Source organism: Ranitomeya variabilis, chromosome 1 (genome assembly GCF_051348905.1).
Source record: "Ranitomeya variabilis isolate aRanVar5 chromosome 1, aRanVar5.hap1, whole genome shotgun sequence".
Lineage (NCBI taxonomy): Eukaryota > Metazoa > Chordata > Amphibia > Anura > Dendrobatidae > Ranitomeya > Ranitomeya variabilis.
This window is the reverse complement of record NC_135232.1, coordinates 943,364,006-943,385,997: the sequence shown is the minus strand read 5'-3', so window position 1 is coordinate 943,385,997 and position 21,992 is coordinate 943,364,006. Positions and strand designations below refer to the sequence as shown.

The 21,992-nt window shown below is 44.6% G+C and overlaps 1 protein-coding gene across 2 annotated transcripts in view; it reads left to right on the top strand.

Moving 5' to 3' along the window:
- The window catches only part of SETD7 (SET domain containing 7, histone lysine methyltransferase), a 77,968-nt gene that overhangs the window by 12,851 nt on the left and 43,125 nt on the right, over nucleotides 1-21,992 (top strand). Inside the window, exons 3-4 of one of the 2 annotated variants that reach the window (XM_077279208.1) lie at nucleotides 14,539-14,740; nucleotides 17,823-18,012. In XM_077279208.1, coding sequence (XP_077135323.1) covers nucleotides 14,539-14,740; nucleotides 17,823-18,012 — 392 coding nt within the window. Of the gene's footprint in view, nucleotides 1-14,538; nucleotides 14,741-17,799; nucleotides 18,013-21,992 lie in introns of both variants that reach the window. The other variant, XM_077279209.1, reaches the window with a different exon arrangement.

The window sequence follows — 21,992 nt, the reverse complement described above, 5'->3', positions numbered from 1 at the left end:
ATGATAGGGGTGGTGGGGGAGAAGGCAATGATGGAGGTGGTGATGAGGACAATGATGGGGGTGGAGAGGGGCTGCATTATATTTTGAGGGGGCTACATTATATTCTGTGGGGGACTGCATTATTCTCGGGACTACATTTTATTCTGGGGGCTACATCTTACTATATGAGGGGGCTGCATTATTCTCTCAGGGACTACATTATATTCTGGGGGGGCAATCTATATGAAGGGGGCAACATTATGCCCTATGAGGGGGCTACAGTATACTCTATGGGAGAGCTGCATTATATTCTGTGTTGGGCTGCATTATACTATATGAGGGGGGCTGCATTATACCCTATGAGGGTGCTACATTATATTCTATGGTGGGGACTGCATTATACCTGGGGGGGGGGCTGCATTATATTTTGTGGGGTGCTGCATTACATTCTATGAGAGGGGGCTGCATTATATTTTATGAGGGGGGCTACATTATATTCTATGTGGGAGGCTACATTATCTATGAGGGGGCAACATTATATTGTATGAAGGGCTACCCCTCTATGACTCTACCCCAACCCCTGCTACATAATTAGGACATGTACTACCTTATATTATACCCTGATATTAGCGTGTTTTACCACACAATTGGTGGTCTTGTATTTATTTCTATGTAACTACATAGTGGGCCCCAAGAATGATTTTCTCTGGTGGGCCCAAGGTGCTCCAGTCCGACGCTGAATGGGATTAATCTGCAGTGCCAGGGACAGCCGCAGCTGTGTGTACGGTGCTGTGCCTGGGTAAATGATGCTTGTGCTCCCTTCACTTAGCTGATGCAGGAAGCCCAACTTCTTCTATCGATTAAATATCAATGATCTGTCTAAATGAAAAAAATGTTTGAGAAAATCCTTTAAAGTGAAAAATAAGTAAGTTTACACGATCTGTTACAGTTGCTTCATACTTCCCAATCCATGGGCAGCAGGTATCGGGCACTGGCTGTATGAGCACAGCCAGGTATGTTGGATTGTGAAATGCTGTGGGTACGTGCTAGTACATCAATAGCCAGGAAACTCCTCAAGCGGTTGCTTGTCTGCAGACTGAGCAGTTGTCTGGATCTCTGCCTGCACAGCTGAGTTTAGTAAAAAGCAAATGAATGCCTCCGTAACATTAAGTCTGTGAAAATCAAATACATTGTAGATTATTCTAAACCTAAACTGGAACACTTGTGAAATGACAAGGCTCAAATTGCAATATAGATGATCTGTATATTCTGGCATAATCTTGTATTCATCAAGAAACATTGCAAACAGAAGAAAGCACAACTGTCAGAACGTACTAAAAAGAATGAAGAAAAGGAACAAATAAAAAGAATGAACATAATAACTTATAGGTCTAAAGAGATGGAGAGGAGGTATAGATTTCTTATGCATCTTGGACATGAAATGAACATGAAATATATGTAGATAATAGGGGAATTAACACATATCCCATATAAACAGGTGTATATTATATTCCCTGATATTTATAGGTGGGGAATGAACATGGAATATATGTAGATAATAGAGAAATTAACATGTTTATATGGGATATGTGTTCATTACCCTATTCTCTACATATATTTCATGTTCATTCCCCACCTATAAAGCTCAGGGAATAATAAATATACTGTACACCTGTTTATATGGGATATGTGTTAATTCTCCTATTATCTACATATATTCCATGTTCATTCCCCACCTATCAGAGGGAATATAATATACACCTGTTTATATGGGATATGTGTTCATTCTTCAATTATCTACATATATTTCATGTTCATTCCCCAACTATAAAGCTCAGGGAATATAATATACACCTGTTTATATTGGATACCGTATATACTTGAGTATAAGCCGACCCGAGTATAAGCCGACTTCCCTAATTTTGCCACAAAAAACTGGGAAAACTTAATGACTCGAGTATAAGCCTAGGGTGGAAAATGCAGCAGCTACTGGTAAATTTCAAAAATAAAAATAGATACCAATAAAAGTAAAATTAATTGAGACATCAGTAGGTTAAGTGTTTTTGAATATCCAAATTGAATCAGGAGCCCCATATAATGCTCCATACAGTTCATGATGGGCCCCAAAAGATGCTCCATACAAAATACGCCCCATATAATGCTCCTTACAGTGTATGATGGGCTCCATAAGATGCTCCATATTAAAATATGCCCCATATAATGCTGCACAAATGTTGATTATGGCCCCATAAGATGCTCCATAGAGATATTTGCCCATATAATGCTGCACATGGCCCCATAAGATGCTCCATACAGACATTTGCCCCATATGCTGTTGCTGCGATTAAAAAAATAAAAAATCACATACTCACCTCTCAGGCCCCCGGCACTTGCTATACTCACCTTTCCCGTTCCACCGACGGCCGCCACTGTGTCTTCCCCGTTCTCTGCACTGACTGTTCAGGCAGAGGGCGGCGCGCACTAATTGCGTCATCACGCCCTCTGATCTGAGCGTCAGTGCAGAGGATGCAGAAGACACAGCGGCGCCTACGGTGGAATGGGGAGCAAGTGAATATCGCGCACTGCGTTATACTCACCTTCTCCTGACGCGGTCCCTGCACGTCTGTTCCCTGGCGCCGGCAGTTTCTTCCTGTATTGAGCGGTCACATGGTACCGCTCAATGCAGTAATGAATATGCGGCTCCACTCCTATGGGAGTGGAGTCAGATCCATATTCATTACTGTAATGAGCGGTACCATGTGAACGCTCACTACAGGAAGAAGCTGTCGGCGCCCGGAGAACCAGGGACATCCAGGGACCTCACCAGGAGCAGGTGAGTATTATTAAGACAGCTGCCGCTCCCCCTTCCCTGCCGACCCCTGGGTATGACTCGAGTATAAGCCGAGAGGGGCAATTTCAGCCTAAAAAAAATGGGCTGAAATTCTTGGCTTATACTCGAGTATATACGGTATATATATTTTATGTTAATTTCATATCTAAGATGCATAAGAAATCTATAATACCTCTCCATCTATTAGGACCTACAGGTCCTTCTCAAAAAATTAGCATATAGTGTTAAATTTCATTATTTACCATAATGTAATGATTACAATTAAACTTTCATATACTATAGATTCATTATCCACCAACTGAAATTTGTCAGGTCTTTTATTGTTTTAATACTGATGATTTTGGCATACAACTCCTGATAACCCAAAAAACCTGTCTCAATAAATTAGCATATCAAGAAAAGGTTCTCTAAATGACCTATTACCCTAATCTTCTGAATCAACTAATTAACTCTAAACACATGCAAAAGATACCTGAGGCTTTTAAAAACTCCCTGCCTGGTTCATTACTCAAAACCCCTATCATGGGTAAGACTAGCGACCTGACAGATGTCAAGAAGGCCATCATTGACACCCTCAAGCAAGAGGGTAAGACCCAGAAAGAAATTTCTCAACAAATAGGCTGTTCCCAGAGTGCTGTATCAAGGCACCTCAATGGTAAGTCTGTTGGAAGGAAACAATGTGGCAGAAAACGCTGTACAACGAGAAGAGGTGACCGGACCCTGAGGAAGATTGTGGAGAAGGACCGATTCCAGACCTTGGGGAACCTGAGGAAGCAGTGGACTGAGTCTGGTGTGGAAACATCCAGAGCCACCGTGCACAGGCGTGTGCAGGAAATGGGCTACAGGTGCCGCATTCCCCAGGTAAAGCCACTTTTGAACCATAAACAGCAGCAGAAGCGCCTGACCTGGGCTACAGAGAAGCAGCACTGGACTGTTGCTAAGTGGTCCCAAGTACTTTTTTCTGATGAAAGCAAATTTTGCATGTCATTCGGAAATCAAGGTGCCAGAGTCTGGAGGAAGACTGGGGAGAAGGAAATGCCAAAATGCCTGAAGTCCAGTGTCAAGTACCCACAGTCAGTGATGGTGTGGGGTGCCATGTCAGCTGCTGGTGTTGGTCCACTGTGTTTCATCAAGGGCCGGGTCAATGCAGCTAGCTATCAGGAGATTTTGGAGCACTTCATGCTTCCATCGGCTGAAATGCTTTATGGAGATGAAGATTTCATTTTTCAGCACGACCTGGCACCTGCTCACAGTGCCAAAACCACTGGTAAATGGTTTACTGACCATGGTATTACTGTGCTCAATTGGCCTGCCAACTCTCCTGACCTGAACCCCATAGAGAATCTGTGGGATATTGTGAAGAGAAAGTTGAGAGACGCAAGACCCAACACTCTGGATGAGCTTAAGGCCGCTATTGAAGCATCCTGGGCCTCCATAACATCTCAGCAGTGTCACAGGCTGATTGCCTCCATGCCACGCCGCATTGAAGCAGTCATTTCTGCCAAAGGATTCCCGACCAAGTATTGAGTGCATAACTGAACATTATTATTTGATGGTTTTTTTGTTTGTTATTAAATAACACTTTTATTTGATTGGTCGGGTGAAATATGCTAATTTATTGAGACAGGTTTTTTGGGTTATCAGGAGTTGTATGCCAAAATCATCAGTATTAAAACAATAAAAGACCTGACAAATTTCAGTTGGTGGATAATGAATCTATAATATATGAAAGTTTAATTGTAATCATTACATTATGGTAAATAATGAAATTTAACACTATATGCTAATTTTTTGAGAAGGACCTGTATAAGTTATGTTCATTCTTATTATTTATTCCTTTTCTTCATTCTTTTTAGTATGTCCCACAACTGTCACATAATTCCCGAGCTCAGATCAGATTGTCTAATCTGCACCTCCAGTAATATAGGGGAGCCATACAGCAGGATGTCACACAATAGCCCCATGGCTGCTGTCACCTGTGCAGGAGAGAAAGTGTCCTCCTCTGCGGTCCAGGCTCCCATCTTCACTATGTAGCACTATAGGATGAAATGTGAGCCTAAAATGCTGGAATTTGTAATGCATAGTTGCTACTTATTTATAACCAGTTTGCAATTTTGCCTGTTTAATAAAATGAGACAACCCTTTTTTCTATCCTAAAAGGGAATGCTGTCTAGTGTCCTATTTATTTTGCAGGTACTCTGTTAGACTTTAGGTTGCGTTCACACAGGCAATGCTTTTTGGTCCAGACATGTGCAATTTTATTTCTTTCTTAAAACTCCAAAGGATTTAACCCCTTAAGGCTACTTTCACACTTGCATCGGTACGGGTCCGTAGCTAAGCTTCGGCCCGACGTACTGATGCACGTTGTGAAATTTGTGCACGATGTGGGCAGCAGATGCAGTTTTTCAATGCATCCGCTGCCCATTTTGAAGTCCGGGGAGGAGGGGGCGGAGTTTCGGCCGCGCATGCGCGGTAGAAAATGGCGGACGCGACGGACAAAAAAAACGTTCACTTGAACGTTTTTTTGTGCCGACGGTCCGCCAGAACACGATGGATCCATTGCACGACGGACGCGACGTGTGGCCATCCGTCGCTGATACAAGTCTATGGGCAAAAAACGCATCCTGCTGGCACATTTGCAGGATACGTTTTTTGTCCAAAACGACAGATTGCGACAGATTAAAAAAAATGCAAGTGTGAAAGTAGCCTAATCCCCGAGGGTGGTTTGCACGTTAATGACCGGGCCAATTTTTAAAATTCTGACCACTGTCCCTTTATGAGGTTATAACTCTGGAATGCTTCAACGGATCCCGGTTATTCTGACATTGTTTTCTCGTGACATATTGTACTTCATGATAGTGGTAAAATTTCTTTGATATTACCTGCGTTTATTTGGGAAAAAAGTGGAAATTTGGCAAAAATTTTGAAAATTTCGCAATTTTCCAACTTTGAATTTTTATGCCCTTAAATCACAGAGATATGTCACACAAAATACTTAATAAGTAACATTTCCCACATGTCTACTTTACCTCCGCACAATTTTGGAAACAAAATTCTTTTTTTGTTAGGGAGTTAGAAGGGTTAAAAGTTGACCAGCAATTTCTCATTTTTACAACACCATTTTTTTTAGGGACCACATCACAATTGAAGTCATTTTGAGGGGTCGATATGATAGAAAATAACCAACTGTGACACCATTCTAAAAACTGCACCCCTCAAGGTGCTCAAAACCACATTCAAGACGTTTATTAACCCTTCAGGTGTTTCACAGGAATTTTTGGAATGTTTAAAAAAAAATGAACATTTAAGTTTTTTTCATAAAAAATTTAGTTCAGCTCCAATTTGTTTTATTTTACCAAGGGTAACAGGAGAAAATGGACCCCAAAAGTTGTTGTACAATTGGTCCTGAGTACTCCGATACCCCATATGTGGGGGTAAACCACTGTTTGGGTGCATGGCAGAGCTCGGAAGGGAAGGAGCGCCGTTTGACTTTTCAATGCAAAATTGGCTGGAATTGAAATGGGACGCCATGTCGCGTTTGGAGAGCCCCTGATGTGCCTAAACATTGAAGCCCCCCACAAGTGACACCATTTTGGAAAGTAGACCCCCTAAGGATCTTATCTAGATGTGTTGTGAGAGCTTTAAACCCCCAAGTGTTTCACTATAGTTTATAACGCAGAGCCGTGAAAATAAAAAAATCATTTTTTTTCCACAAAACAGTTTTTTAGCCCCCCTAAATTTTTATTTTCCCAAGGGTAAAAAGAGAAATTGGACCCCAGAAGTTGTTGTCCAATTTGTCCTGAGTACGCTGATACCCCATATGTTGGAGTAAACCCCTGTTTGGGCGCACGGGAGAGCTTGGAAGGGAAGGAGCACTGTTTTTCTTTTTCAACACAGAATTGGCTGGAATTGAGATCGGACGCCATGTCGCGTTTGGAGAGCCCTGATGTGCCTAAACAGTGGAAACCCCCAATTCTAACTGAATTCCCAACCCTAACCACACCCCTAACTCCAACACACCCCTAATCCCAACCATAACCCTAACCACACCCCTAACCCTTACACACCCCTAACCCTAATACCAACCGTAAATGTAATCCAAACCCTAAAGGCCCCGTCTCACATAGCGAGATCGCTAGCGAGATCGCTGCTGAGTCACAAGTTTTGTGACGCAACAGCGACCTCGGTAGCGATCTCGCTATGTGTGACACGTACCAGCGACCCGGCCCCTGCTGTGAGATCGCTGGTCGTGTCGGAATGGCCTGGACCTTTTTTTGGTCGTTGAGGTCCCGCTGACAGCGCTGAATCGGTGTGTGTGACACCGATCCAGCGATGTCTTCACTGGTAACCAGGGTAAACATCGGGTTACTAAGCGCAGGGCCGCGCTTAGTAACCCGATGTTTACCCTGGTTACCAGCGTAAATGTAAAAAAAAAAAAACAGTACATACTCACCATCTGTTGCCCGTCAGGTCCCTTGGCGTCTGCTTCCTGCTCTGACTGCCGCCGTAAAGTGAGAGCACAGCAGTGACGTCACCGCTGCGCTCTGCTCTCACTGTACGGCGGCACACAGTCAGAGCGGGAAGCAGACGGCAAGGGACCTGACGGGCAACAGATGGTGAGTATGTACTGTTTGTTTTTTTTGGTAACCAGGGTAAACATCGGGTTACTAAGCGCGGCCCTGCGCTTAGTAACCCGATGTTTACCCTGGTTACCCGGGTGCTGCAGGGGGACTTCGGCATCGTTGAAGACAGTTTCAACGATGCCGAAGTCGTTCCCCTGATCGTTGGTCGCTGGAGAGAGCTGTCTGTGTGACCGCTCCCCAGCGACCACACAGCGACAAAACAGCGACGCTGCAGCGATCAGCATCGTTGTCTGTATCGCTGCAGCGTCGCTGTGTGAGACGGGGCCTTAACCCTAACCCTAGCCCCAACCCTAGCCCCAACCCTAACCCTAACGGGAAAATGGAAATAAATACATTATTTTTTATTTTATTTTTTTTCCCTAAGGGGTGATGAAGGGGGGTTTGATTTACTTTTTTAGCGGATTTTTATGATTGGCAGCTGTCACACACTAAAAGACGCTTTTTATTGCAAAAAATATTTTTTGCATTACCACATTTTGAGAGCTATATTTTTTCCATATTTTGGTCCACAGAGTCAAGTGAGGTCTTGTTTTTTGCAGGACGAGTTGACGTTTTTATTGGTAACATTTCCGGGCACGTGACATTTTTTGATCGCTTTTCATTCCAATTTTTGTGATTTCTTTTTTTTTTTTTTGGGGGGGGGGGGGCATTTATACCGTTCTGCGTTTGGTAAAATGGATAAAGCAGTTTTATTCTTCCAGTCAGTATGATTACAGCGATAACTCATTTATATCATTTTTTTATGTTTTGGCGCTTTTATACGATAAAAACTATTTTATAGAAACAATTATTTTGGCATCGCTTTATTCTGAGGACTATAACTTTTTAATTTTTTTGCTGATGATGCTGAATGGCATCTCGTTTTTTGTGGGACAAGATGACGTTTTCAGCGGTACCATGGTTATTTATATCTGTGTTTTGATCGCGTGCTATGCCACTTTTTGTTCGGCGGTATGATAATAATTTTGCCTCGTGGTTTTTTTTTTTTTTTTACGGTGTTCACTGAAGGGGATAACTAGTGGGACAGTTTTATAGGTCGGGTTGTTACGGACGCAGCGATACCAAATATGTGTACTTTTATTGTTGTTTTTTATATTGTAAAAAACTTGTAAGCCACCTGTAAGCAGGGAGGAGATGCTCGGTACAAAGTGAGCACATCGCCTTGTACCGAGGGTCTCAGGGAAGCCCGCAGGGAGCCCCCTCCCTAAGCGATGCTTCCCTATGCCCCCGGAACGCTGCGATCATGTTTGATCGCAGTGTGCCGGGGGTTAATGTGCCAGGGGCAGTCCGTGACCGCTCCTGGCACATAGTGCCGGATGTCAGCTGCGATAGTCAGCTGACACCCGGCCGCGATCGAGCACGGCTGATTGCTATGACGTACTGTCTCATCCCTGGGAATTAAGTCCCAGGTCACCTTGACGGGATAGTACGTCATATGGGATTAAGGGGTTAAAGGGAACCTGTCACCCCCAAAATCGAAGGTGAGCTAAGCCCACCAGCATCAGGGGCTTATCTACAGCATTCTGTAATGCTGTAGATAAGCCCCCGATGTATCCTGAAAGATGAGAAAAAGAGGTTAGATTATACTCACCCAGGGGCGGTCTTGGTCCGGTTCTGGTCCGTTGGGCATCGCGGTCCGGTCCGGGGCCTCCCATCTTCATCAGATGACGTCCTCTTCTTGTATTAATGCTGCGGCTCCGGCGCAGGCGTAGTTTCTGTCCTGTTGAGGGCAGAGCAAAGTACTGCAGTGCGCAGGCGCTGGGCCTCTCTGACCATTCCCGGTGCCTGCGCACTGCAGTACTTTGCTCTGCTATCAACAGGGCAGTTAAAGTACGCCTGCGCCGGAGCCACAGCGTGAAGACAAGAAGAGGACGTCATCGTAAGAAGATGGGAGGCCCCGGACTAGACCGCGATGCCCATCGGACCAGAACCAGACCGGGACCACCCCTGGGTGAGTATAATCTAACCTCTTTTTCTCATCTTTCAGGATACATCAGGGGCTTTTCTACAGCATTACAGAATGCTGTAGATAAGCCCCTGATGCTGGTGGGCTTAGCTCACCTTCGATTTTGGGGGTGACAGGTTCCCTTTAAAGCCACAAACAGCCTCTTCTGAGCACAAAGGTATGCAAACAAGCAAGTAAACAATTGATTTAGCAGGCACATATGTTAGTGTGGGCTTACCCCGTACACAGTTTAAACTGAAAAGGCTGCAACTCCCACAAACAGACTACTCAACTTTCCTAGCTGACCTATACAGTCCCAATTCAGACTGAGACGCCAGAACGTCTCTGACCAGTCAATATGTGTGCTGTAACGTAGCTGAGAGACTCACCAGCTCCAGCACATTTGACTCTGCTCCACCCAGCAGACTGGCACACTAAGTGAATACAGGACCTGGTTCTACTAAAAAGCCGGGGCAGCTAATGAAATCCTGCAGAGCTGGGACTTACTTAACCCTGTCCAGAAATATTTGGACGGTAACATAAGTTGTGGAATTTTAGCTGTGTAACAAAACATATTCAAAATACAATTACCGTATTTTTCGGATTATAAGACGCACCCCAAATTTTGAGGAGAAAAATAGAACATTTTTTTTTTTAATAAAATCGTGGTGCTTCTTATAATCCATGTGTCTTATTGCTTACTGGCTGCGGTGAAGCAGGGTCCTGGGTCACTGCTGGAGGAGGCAGGAGTGGGGTGATGCTGCAGGCTGGGATGAGGGGGTGTTCCGATGTGCGGCACGCCGCTGCAGGTGTCTGCTGCTGGTGTCCAGCGCTGCTGCGGGGGTCTCCGTCCCTGCTGCGGGTGTCTCCGATGCTGCGGGGGGCTCTGCTGACATTTTGTGAAATGCCAGAGCCCCCCGCAGTTCCATGGTTTCCTGTGCAGTGGACTCCGGGAAAATGGCTGCTGGGGGGATTTTTCCGGAGTCCACCGCACAGGAAACCATGGAACTGCGGGGGGCTCTAGCCTTTCACAAAATGTCGGCAGAGCCCCCCGCATCAGCGCCGGGCACCCCCGCATCAGCGCCGGGCACCTCCTTATCCCAGCCTGTGGCCTGCAGCAACGGTACCAGTAAGGTATATCCTCATTATAAGACGCACCCCCATTTCCCCCCCTAAATTTGTGGGGAAAAAAGTGCGCCTTATAATCCAAAAAATACGGTATATAATTATGGGCTTAAATTGCAGACTCTCAGCTTTAATTTGAGTGTATTTACGGTATGTCCTAATTGGAGTAAAGTTTTAGGAATTACAACTCTTCAATATGTACAGTGGCTTGTGAAAGTATTCCCCACCTTGGCATTTTGTATGTTTTTCTACCTCACAACCTGGAATTTCACTTTTTTTTTTTTTTTTTGAGGGTTTGCATTTGTTTATGTAAAGAACATGCCTACACCTGTGAACAGATCTGGTTTTCTTTTTATTCTTCAGTGTGCATAACTATTCACCCCCCTAAATTCAGTAGATTGTAGAGTCTTTTTTTTGCAGCAATTACAGGGGCAAGTCACTTTCGAGAAGTTTCTATATGAGCTTTCCAGATCTTACTATTGGGAATTTTGCCCATTCCTCAAGGCAAAACTGCTCCAGTTCCTTCAAGTTACATGGTTTTCTCTGGTGAACAGCAATCTTCAAGTCTGACCACAGATCTAGACTCAGACCATTTTCCCTGTCCCTGTTGTCGAAAAACATCACCACAGCATGATGCTGCCACCAGTATGTTTCACTGTGGGGTTGGTGTTCTTGTGGTAATGAGCTCTGTTGGTTTGGTGCCAGACGTAGCATTTACCTTGATGGACAAAAGTTCAGTTTTGGTCTCATCTGACCACAGCACCTTCCTCCATACAGTTGGAGAGTCTGCCACATGTCATGGCAAACTGAAAACGAGCCTCACAATTTTTTTGTGGAAGTAAAGGCTTTTTTCTGCCTATTCTTCCATAAAGGCCACTTCTATGGAGTGTATGGCTTATTGTGGTCGAATGGACAAATACCCCAGTCTCTGCTTGAGAACTCTGTAGCTCCTTCAGAGTTGCCTTTGGTCTCTGTGCTGCCTCTTTGATTTATGCCCTCCTTGCCCGGGCCGAGAGTTTTGGTGGGCGGCCCTCTCTTGGCAGGTTTATAGTACCTTGTACTTTCCATTTACTGGTGCTCCAGTGGATCATCAGAGATTGTGATATTTTTTAGAACACAACCCTGACTTGTACTTCTCAACCACTTTGTTCCTGCGTTGTTTGGAGACCTCCTTGGTCTTCATGGTGTTATTTGGTTACTGGTGCCTCTTGCTTAATGATGTTGCAGCCTCTGTGGCCTTTCACAAAAGATGTGCATATATTGACAGTCCATGTGAGACTTAGATTGCACACAGGTGGACTTCCTTTCACTAAGCATGAGACTTATGAAGATAATTGCTTGCACTAGAATTTTTTAGGAACTTCAAAGCCAAAGGGGCAAATTCATATGCCCATGCCAATTTTTAGTTATTTGATCCCATAAACTTAATTTATGCCTATTTTTCTCTCACTTCACCAACGTACACTATTTAGTGCTGATGCATCACAAACAAATCAGATTACAACAATTTTTAACCAGAGGTTGGAAAGTAACAAAATGGGTAAAAAACCTAAGGGGTGAATACTTCCGCAAGCCACTGTAGGTGCCTCTTTTTAAAGGTACCAAAAGTAATCGTAAAATTATCTCAAAAGCTCTTTAAGGCTAAGTTCACACGTTGCAGAATTGCCGCGGAAATTTCCGCGGCAATTCTGCGCCTCCTGCCGCGGGTATATCGCATGCAGAATTTGCATGCATATACCCGCAGAAAACTAGCGTTTTGCAAGCATAATTAGCTTGCAGAATGCTAGAGTTTTCCAAGCGATCTGTAGCATCGCTTGGAAAACTGACTGACAAGTTGGTCACACTTGTCAAACATAGTGTTTGACAAGTGTGACCAACTTTTTACTATAGATGCAGCTTATGCAGCATCTATAGTAAAAGATCGAATGTTTAAAAATAATAAAAAAAATAAAAAACATGGTTATACTCATCTGCAGACCTCAGCGGCGTCCGTTCCTATAGCTGGAGTGCAGTGAATGGCCTTCGATGACGTTACTGTCTTGTGATTGGTCGCGTGAGTCACATGAGCGGTCACGCGACCAATCACAAGACAGTGACGTCATCACAGGTCCTGAACCACATCATCTATAGGAACGGAAGAGAGATCATGCACCGGAGAGGCGGGAACACTTCAGGGGCCATCAGAGGGTGAGTATAGGACTATTTTTTATTTTAATTCTTTATTTTTTACCAATTATATGGTGCCCAGTCCGTGGAGGAGAGTCTCCTCTCCTCCACCCTGGGTACCAACCGCACATGATCTGCTTGCTTCCCGCATGGTCTGCACAGCCCCGTGCGGGAAGTAAGCAGATCAATGCACTCCTATGGGTGCAGAATCGCCGCGATTCCGCAATTTTAATGAACATGCTGCGTTTTTTTCTGGAATGCGATTCCGCTCAGGAAAAAAATGCAGCATGTGCACAAAAAATGCGGAATGCATTCTATTACATAGGATGCTTAATGTAAGCGTTTTTTCGCGGTTTTATAGCGTTTTTATAGCGAAAAACCGTGAAAAAAACGCGAAAAATATGCTACGTGTGCACACAGCCTTAGGCTATGTGCACACGTTGCGGATTAGCCTCAGGAATTTTTTGTGCAGATTCTGCATCTCTTGGCAGAAAACGCAGGTGCGGATTTGACGCGTTTTATGTGCGGATTTGCTGCGGATTTGATGCGTTTTTACCCCTGCGGATTTCTATTATGGAATGGGTACAAAAACGCTGCAGATCCGCACAAAAGAAGTGACATGCTACTACTTTTAATCCGCAGCGTTTTCGCACAGAATTTTCTGCACCATTAGCACAGCATTTTTTTTCCATTGATTTACATTGTACTGTAAATCACTTGCGGATCTGCAGCGTTTCTGCGCGGAAAAAAAGGCTGCAGATCTGCAGGAAATCTGCAACGTGTGCACACAGCCTAATACAGAAAAACCATAATAGTTTTTCAGGGTATATGCTGTCAAGGAGGGGACACGGGAGAGGGTATATGCTGTCAAGGAGGGGACACAGGAGAGAATACGGAGAGTCCCACTGCTGCCACAAATTTGTGAAAGATCGCAGCCTGGGAGGTCGCGCAGAACCACCTGCTGGAGTGGACAGCTCTCTGCTGCCCCCTATCGTTCGGGCAATTACGCGACTCACTGACAACCAACAGAGGAGGCTGCAGGCCATTTCCACTAATAGGCCGGTTATCGGGAAACTAACAGAGAACGTATGGTATATACACCTCCAATTTCAATGCTTGGAATATATCCCCGATGCAGTCACTGCAAACTCCACAATCAGTCGTGTTCTACAAGCTGATTGAAGGCCCGATTCTGGCTCTGGTAGAGTATGACTTCTGGGGTGCAAGTTAAACAACAAAAGCAACAGAACTCTTAAATTTTATATGTAATCGAAAACAATAGGCAGCGTTTATGAAAAAAAAAAAAATTACAATAACAAAAAAAATGCTGTGCTAATGGTGCCGAAAATTCCGCACGGAAAACGCTGCAGATTAAAAGAAGGAGCATGTCATTTCTTTGTGCGGATCTGCAGCGTTTCTGCACCCATTCCATAATAGAAATCCGCAGGGGTAAAAATGCAAGAAATCCGCAGTAAATCCTCAACAAAAACGCACAAAATCTGCATAAAAAATGTGCAGATTTTGACCTGCATTTTCTGCCAAGGGATGCAGAATCCACACAGAAAATTCCCCAGGCAAATCCGCAACGTGTGCACATACCCTAACTGGAGTGTTAGGAATAACCCTTTATCACCGATCCACATGAATGAGGAGGTCGGGAAGAGTTGCTATCACCTGTATTCTAGTGAAGAATATCTCTGTCCACATGGAACCTGGTGGAGCACACATGGCGAAACACTGTGGCTATATGGCTCCATATACATGTAATGAATGCACAGTTTTACCTTACTACTCAGATAATAATTTGAGTTATTTTTATTTTTTTTTAGTACTTTGGAAGGTTTCTATGTTGATGATGCCTTACAAGGACAAGGGGTGTACACTTATGAGGATGGTGGTGCTCTGCATGGTACATATGTTGATGGAGAACTAAATGGCTCAGCTCAAGAATATGACGCAAATGGAAAACTAATATTTAAAGGCCAGTATCGAGACAACATACGACATGGAGTCTGTTGGATTTACTATCCAGTAAGCAAATTATAATATTTGCAATAGCGCAGTATGGTGTTGTAGAAATGGTGTGCTGCAAAAAAGATTTGTCAATTTGATGGTGTTTATTTCTTTCACGTTGCTTATGTGGTGTGAACATGCTGTAAATCGGCCCGTACTGCAGCTGATGTATTTATTCACCGATCATTAAGCATAGTACATAGCTGATTGTGTCTCGCTGCTGGGACCTCTCATATCAAAGAGATCAACGGTGATCTAATGAGGAAGGTGGCTGCTTCATCTACTGCACCACAAGGGGGAAATGAATGTATTACATCATGGTGCTTATTGGAATCAGCTGTATAGTGTATGACATAACTCCAGAGTGAGAGTGACGCACTTCATAGTCAGGCGCCACACTAACTAATAGATCAGGACCCCTTAAGGTGGTTATTACACAGGCAACCCTATGATACTTGTGGTGAAATGTTTCATTTTTCCTGTGCTGCAGCAGCAGAAAAATGACATCCATTACCAGCTTCCCTCACAGATTACAATTCATTGTTGAGATCACTAGACCCATGTGAATGGAGTAAAAGTCAGTCATGCACACAGCACTCCCATAAGTCTGAATGGAGCAGCAATGCAGATGATTGACCTTGATTCCATGCCCACTAGACTCTTCAGTAGGGTTGAGCGAAACGGGTCGGCCATTTTCAGAAGTCGCCTACTTTTGGCAAAGTCGGGTTTCATGAAACCCGACCTGACCCCTGTGTGGGGTCGGCCATGAGGTCGGCGATCTTCTGAATCTGGTATCGGAATTCCGATACCGAGTTCCGATATGTTTGCGATATCGGAAATCGGTATCGGAATCCACATTTAAGTGTAAAATAAAGAATTAAAATAAAAAATATTGATATACTCACCTCTCCGGAGGCCCCTGGACATCGCCGCTGGTAACCGGCAGCCTTCTTTGCTTAAAATGAGCGCGTTTACGGCCTTCCATGACGTCACGGCTTCTGATTGGTCGCGTGCCCCTCATGTGACCGCCACGCGACCAATCACAAGCCGTGACATAATTCTCAGGTCCTAAATTCCTCATTCTAGGAATTTAGGACCTGAGAATTACGTCACGGCTTGTGATTGGTCGCGTGAGCGGTCACATGGGCGGCCGCGACCAATCACAAGCCGTGACGTCATCTAAGGCCCTTCACGCGCTCATTCTTAAGAAGGAAGGCTGCCGGAAAGAAGCAGGGTACGTCCGAGGGTGAGTATATACCTAATAGGAATATACTCACCCTCGGCTTCTTTCCGGCAGCCTTCCTTCCTAAGAATGAGTGCGTTCAGGGCCTTAGATGACGTCACGGCTTGTGATTGTTCGCGGCCGCCCATGTGACCGCCACGCGACCAATCACAAGCCGTGACGTAATTCTCAGGTCCTAAATTCCTAGAATTAGGAATTTAGGACCTGAGAATTACGTCACAGCTTGTGATTGGTCGCGTGGCGGTCACATGCGCGGCACGCGACCAATCAGAAGCCGTGACGTCATGGAAGGCCCTGAACGCGCTCATTTTAAGCAAAGAAGGCTGCCGGTTACCAGCGGTGATGTCCAGGGGCCTCCGGACAGGTGAGTATATCAATATTTTTTATTTTAATTCTTTATTTTACACATTAATATGGATCCCAGGGCCTGAAGGAGAGTTTCCTCTCCTTCAGACCCTGGGAACCATAGTATCCCATTGCACTGCATTGGGTTTCGTGTTTCGGCCGACCCCGACTTTGTTATAGGATCGGCCGATTTCGCTCGACCCGACTTTTGAGAAAGTCGGGTTTCGTGAAACCCGACCCGATCCTATAAAAATAAAAGTCGCTCAACCCTACTCTTCAGAGCTCCTTTTCCCGAGATCGGTGGAGGTCATAGTGGGCGGACCCCCAACCCCACCCCATAGCAGTCAGGAAGTTTTCCTCTATCCTTTTTATCCATTTACATATTATGAAAAACATAGATTTTTCTGGAATAAGACAGCGAATCTCTGATATAAAGGTATCAATTTATTCAGCGTCTTCGTACTCCTATTGTAGAGATGGCATAGGAGGTTTTATGCTACTGACAGATTCCCTTTAAAGGAATCTTTCAGCAGGTGTTTAAATACCAAACTATATGGCATCTATGGCAAGCCTCTGTAATATTGATTCAGTCCATACCTTTGTTCCAGAAATCTTTGTTTCCGTTTTTGAGAAATTCATTGGCAAATTTTTATGTAAGTGCAGTGGGCTTGACCTTGTATATACAGCTTGCCAGCCACTCTCCATATTCCCCATCCACTTGCCGCATGTCGGTACAAACAGGTCACCCTTGCCTTCTTAGCCTGACATCTCGCACAGTCACCGTCATGTCCTGGGAGGCACATGTGCAGATTAATAGTCTGGCCCTCGTACATCATCAGGATCTTACTGCTCATATGCCACCTCAGAGATTGACCGCATCTGCATGGAATATCGGGTGGGAAAGATAAGAGTGGCATGTCAGTCGCTGACAAGAGGCAGGTAGGAGGGCAATGGAGAGAGGCCGGAAAGCTGGAAATGTAGTGCCGACCAATACACTTTCAGCTCATTTGCATAAAAATTCAGTGATGGGTTTCAAAAACAAAGGTATGGATTTAATCATCATTGCAGTGACTTTACATTGAGAACATTAGTTTGGGGTATAAAAACCTGCTGACAAGTTACCTTCAAAAAGGAAACCTGTCAGGTATTCATGATGCCCAAACTGCGATCAGCAGGAGTCTCGGCCTAGCTGCAGTGCTGCCGTCAGGTATATTATTCTCTGAACGCTCTGGCGCTTTAGAGCAGATGCACTTTGACAGGTCTCTCCCGTTGTGTACATATTCCAATAGCCTGTAGTGGTGCTGAGGACAGCCGGTCAGAGTCTTTTCACCAGCCGAATCTTTTCACTTTATTTTCTCTAAAACACCAGTGCATTTCAGAGAATAATCGTGCTGCCAAGCTCTGACAGTTTGGGCAGCGTGACTGGTTCCTGTAAAAGCAGAGTATCCACTAACATGTCTACTTTACTGAATTTCTTTGACGCAAGCAGATGTTGGTTGCATTCTCTTACAGGATGGAGGGAGCCTTGTGGGAGAAGTGAATGAAGATGGGGAGATGACTGGTGAGAAGATTGCTTATGTTTACCCAGACAGAAGAACTGCCATGTATGGAAAGTTTATTGATGGAGAAATGCTTGAGGGAAAATTGGCTACACTCATGTCATTGGAGGAAGGGAAGCCATACTTTGAGATTGTACCTGGCAGTAAGTATACTCAATAATATCAAAATGACTTGGCTGTCATCTGGAAAGGAAATCCAGGTCAGGGTGAGGTAGAGTATATACACAGGACCCTATTATCTCCTAGCGGGGCCCCTGAGCTTTCTGGTATTTTCAGGCCCTCTCCGATACTTCAGCATTTCACCCCACAACAGCTTGGTCTTTATGGAAAGCGCATTTGTCAGTTCAGTTAGTGTCCAAGTAAAATTCACCTCCAGACACTATGAAGGTAGAGCTTGTGCCATCATTTACGGGGACATCAATGCCCAATTGGCATAAGGTCAGCTAACCTCTTTTCTCAAAGAGCAATAGTTTTACTGGTTTAGTTCTTAAATCCTGACTTGTGCTTCTAATGCTGGCTGCCATTTGTTCGTCTGACGGTCCCAACTACCTGCTGGAACGTTCAAGCACGATCAAGGTCACGACTAGACTGTATTTTTCATGGAGATGCAATATGGGGTCACAACCCCGACACTAATGTGCTATCGCTCCACTGTTATAAATATATATTTACATATAATGCTATGGGTGCCAAGTGCCTTTAACAATTGGAGCCCTAGGGCATCGGTAAGGCTATGTTCACACTGAGTGGTTTCAGAATGGAACAACCTAATGGATAACAGATGGCACAAGTCAATTCTTTTATCCAGATCCTGATAGTATCCGCTCTTAGCCTATATGCATACGTTGCAGATTGTATGCGTTTTTGCTTTGTTTTTTCGTGGCGAAAACGCATACACAACACAGCCTATTGAATTCAATGGGATTCCACAATGCTGTGCTAATGCGTATTTTTCCGTGGCGGAATCGCATCGCGGAATAATATGCAGCATGCTCATTCTTTGTGCGGAATCGCGGGGATTCCGCACACATGGGAATGCATTGATCCGCTTACTTCCCGCATGCGGCTATGCCCACCATGTGGGAAGTAAGCGGATCATGTGCGGATGGTACCCAGGGTGGAGGAGAGGAGACTCTCCTCCAGGCCATGGGAACCATATACCTGTAAAAAAAAAAAAAAGTTTTAAAATAAAAAATCGTGATGTTCTCACCTTCCGTCGGCCCCCGCCACCTTCCCACTCCTCGCGATGCTCCCTTTCCCAGTAATGCCTTGCGACAGTGACCTGTGATGACGTAGTGGTCTCGCGTGATGCTACGTCATCTGGGGTCATTGCCGTGAGGCATTACTGGGAACGGGAGCATCGCGAGGAATGGGAAGGCGGCGAGGGACGCCAGAAGGTGAGAATATCACGATTTTTTTTTTTCATATATAATTTTTAACATTATATCTTTTTACTATTGATGCTGCATAGGCAGCATCAATAGTAAAAGTTGGTCACACTTGTCAAACACTATGTTTGACAAGTGTCACCAACCTGTCAACCAGTTTTCCAAGAGATGCTACTGATCGCTTGGAAAACGCTAGCATTCTGCAAGCTAATTACGCTTTCAAAACGCTAGTGTTTAGCGGGAATACGCATGCCAATTCTACATGCGTTATACCCATGGCAGGGAGTTGTAGAATTTCCGTGGAAATTTCCGCGGCAATTCCGCAACGTGTGCACATAGCCTAAAGTAGGCACTGTTAAATCAAAATGCTACAATTAAAGCTTCAGGAAAAGGAAAATCCCCCCCCCCCCCCCCCCCCCCAAAAAAAAAAAAATAAAAAAAAAAATTTTACTAGCAGAAATGCTATGTACAAACGTCTAAAATAAGAAAATAAAAAAAAGACAAAAAAGGTGCGAAGATATCCTAACAATGTTCCATAAAGTTGCGCCTTCAGTCTAGTCAGCCTTATGAATAATATGGCCATGTGTGTGTCTAGATGGAACCTCCTCCGCCAATTAAAATATGAATATTTAGACGCCCTAGGTTATCTCAGGGCTTGGTGGCGACAGGTCCTGAAGTTCACTACCACTGACATTGGAGCAGGAACATGGCTTCTTATTTCAGATGGTTAAAAATAACTACGGGTGATCTATCTACCAATGGGGGATACATGAGTGAATTGGCTTCCCAAAACATTGCTGCCAATGCTCAGATTTGTTCTCTGATCTGGGATATCCTCCTCCGTGAGACCTACTTCTTGGCACTGGTGTTTCTCTGATTATTTGCCTGTGACTGAGGCTGACAAATTAATGTAATACTCTTAGGTAGTTACAAGTGACCATCCTTTCTGTAACCCCTTCATCTCTGTTGTGGTAATGTTTAGTACAAATGAATGATCCGCCATGTTCCCCTCCGACCCCGGTAGAGTTAAGAAGGCAAGACTATGAAGGTAATTTGCTGACAAGTTGGGCACTATATCGGTAACATTTCTTGTAAGGAATAGTCCCTATATACAGTGACAGAATTTCAGGTGAATTTCCATGGCCAAACCAGTGGATCTTTCTATTGGAATCTATGAGACTGCAGGGCCACAATATATCAACCAAAGCAAACAGTCAGGGTGGGAGGTAAAGTGACGCACACTTAGCATTATTCGTCTCCCCATTGTGCTATGACAGTGCTTCATTGGGCTACAACAGACCTGGTTATAATTTCCATATTGTTGCAACATTCCAGCGTTTTGTGTTATTTTTATTTCGCCACTGGATTGGTGCTACTAATCTAAGTTCCCCAAGTCTTATACTTATCTGCCACCTTCAGCTCTTCCAGTGCCGCTCCAGTCTCGTGCTGTCATCTTGTGACCATGACTATTTACGGAGCAGAAATCTGAGGTAACGGGCACAAGCTCTCACTGTAAGTCCAGGGGCCTCACTGGTCTCGTTCTGGCCTTCGTAGACTTACATTGAGAAGTGACTTCCGGCTTACACTGCTGTCAAACATAAATGGCACCAAATGTTATCTAAAACTCTCTGGCTCTGATTCATCAAAATTTTTACACCAGAAACTGAAAACGCCACTTTTCCACCAGCTTAGGCCGGTTTCACATTAGCGTTTTGAGGAGCTGCGGACTTCCTCCGTGAAGCTCCGCCCTCTGCCGCACCGCCGCTGCTAGCTCCGCCTACTTCTGCATGCGGCCTGCCTACCTATCTTTAACATTAGGTACGCAGGTCGTGCGGCTGTACTCGGATGCTTCCGCATGCGTTGTTTTGACGATGCGGAGAAAAAAATAAACTGCTGCCAGCTGCGTCCTATGCAGGTCGCCGCATCATCAAAACGACGCATGCGGAAGCATCCGAATACAGCCGCACGACCTGCGTACCTAATGTTAAAGATAGGTATGCAGGCCGCCTGCAGGTCGCTTGCAGAAGTAGGCGGAGCTAGCGGCGAAGGTGCGGCTGAGGGCGGGGCTTCACAGAGGAAGTCCACAGCTCCTCAAAACGCTAGTGTGAAACTAGCCTTAGCCATAATGGGCAAAGCTACAGTGGAGAAAAAAGTATTTAGTCAGCCACCAATTGTGTACGTTCTCTTACTTGATGAGAGAGTCCTGTAATTGACCTCATAGGTAGACCACAACTATGAGAGTGAAAATGAGAAAACAAATCCAGAAAATCACCTTGTCTGATTTGGCAGGATTTATTTGGTCACCTAAAAACCTGCAAGATTTCTGGCTCTCACAGACATGTAACTTATTTAAGAGGCTCCTCTGTTCTCCACTCATTAGTAATGACACCTGTTTGAACTTATCAGTATAAAAGACACCTGTCCATAACCTCAGACAGTCACACTCCAAACTCCACTATGGTGAAGACCAAAGAGCTGTTGAAGGACACCAGAAACAAAATTGTAGCCCTGAATCTGCAATAGGCAAGCAGCTTGGTGTGATGAAATAAACTGTGAGAGCAATAGTAAGAAAATGGAAGACATACAAGACCACTGAAAATCTCCCTCGATCTGGGGCTCCATGCAAGATCTCACGCTGAGAGGTCAAAATGATCACAAGAACGGTGAGTAAAAATCCCAGAACCACACATGGGGACCTAGTGAATGACCTGCATAGAGCTGGGACCACCTAATTA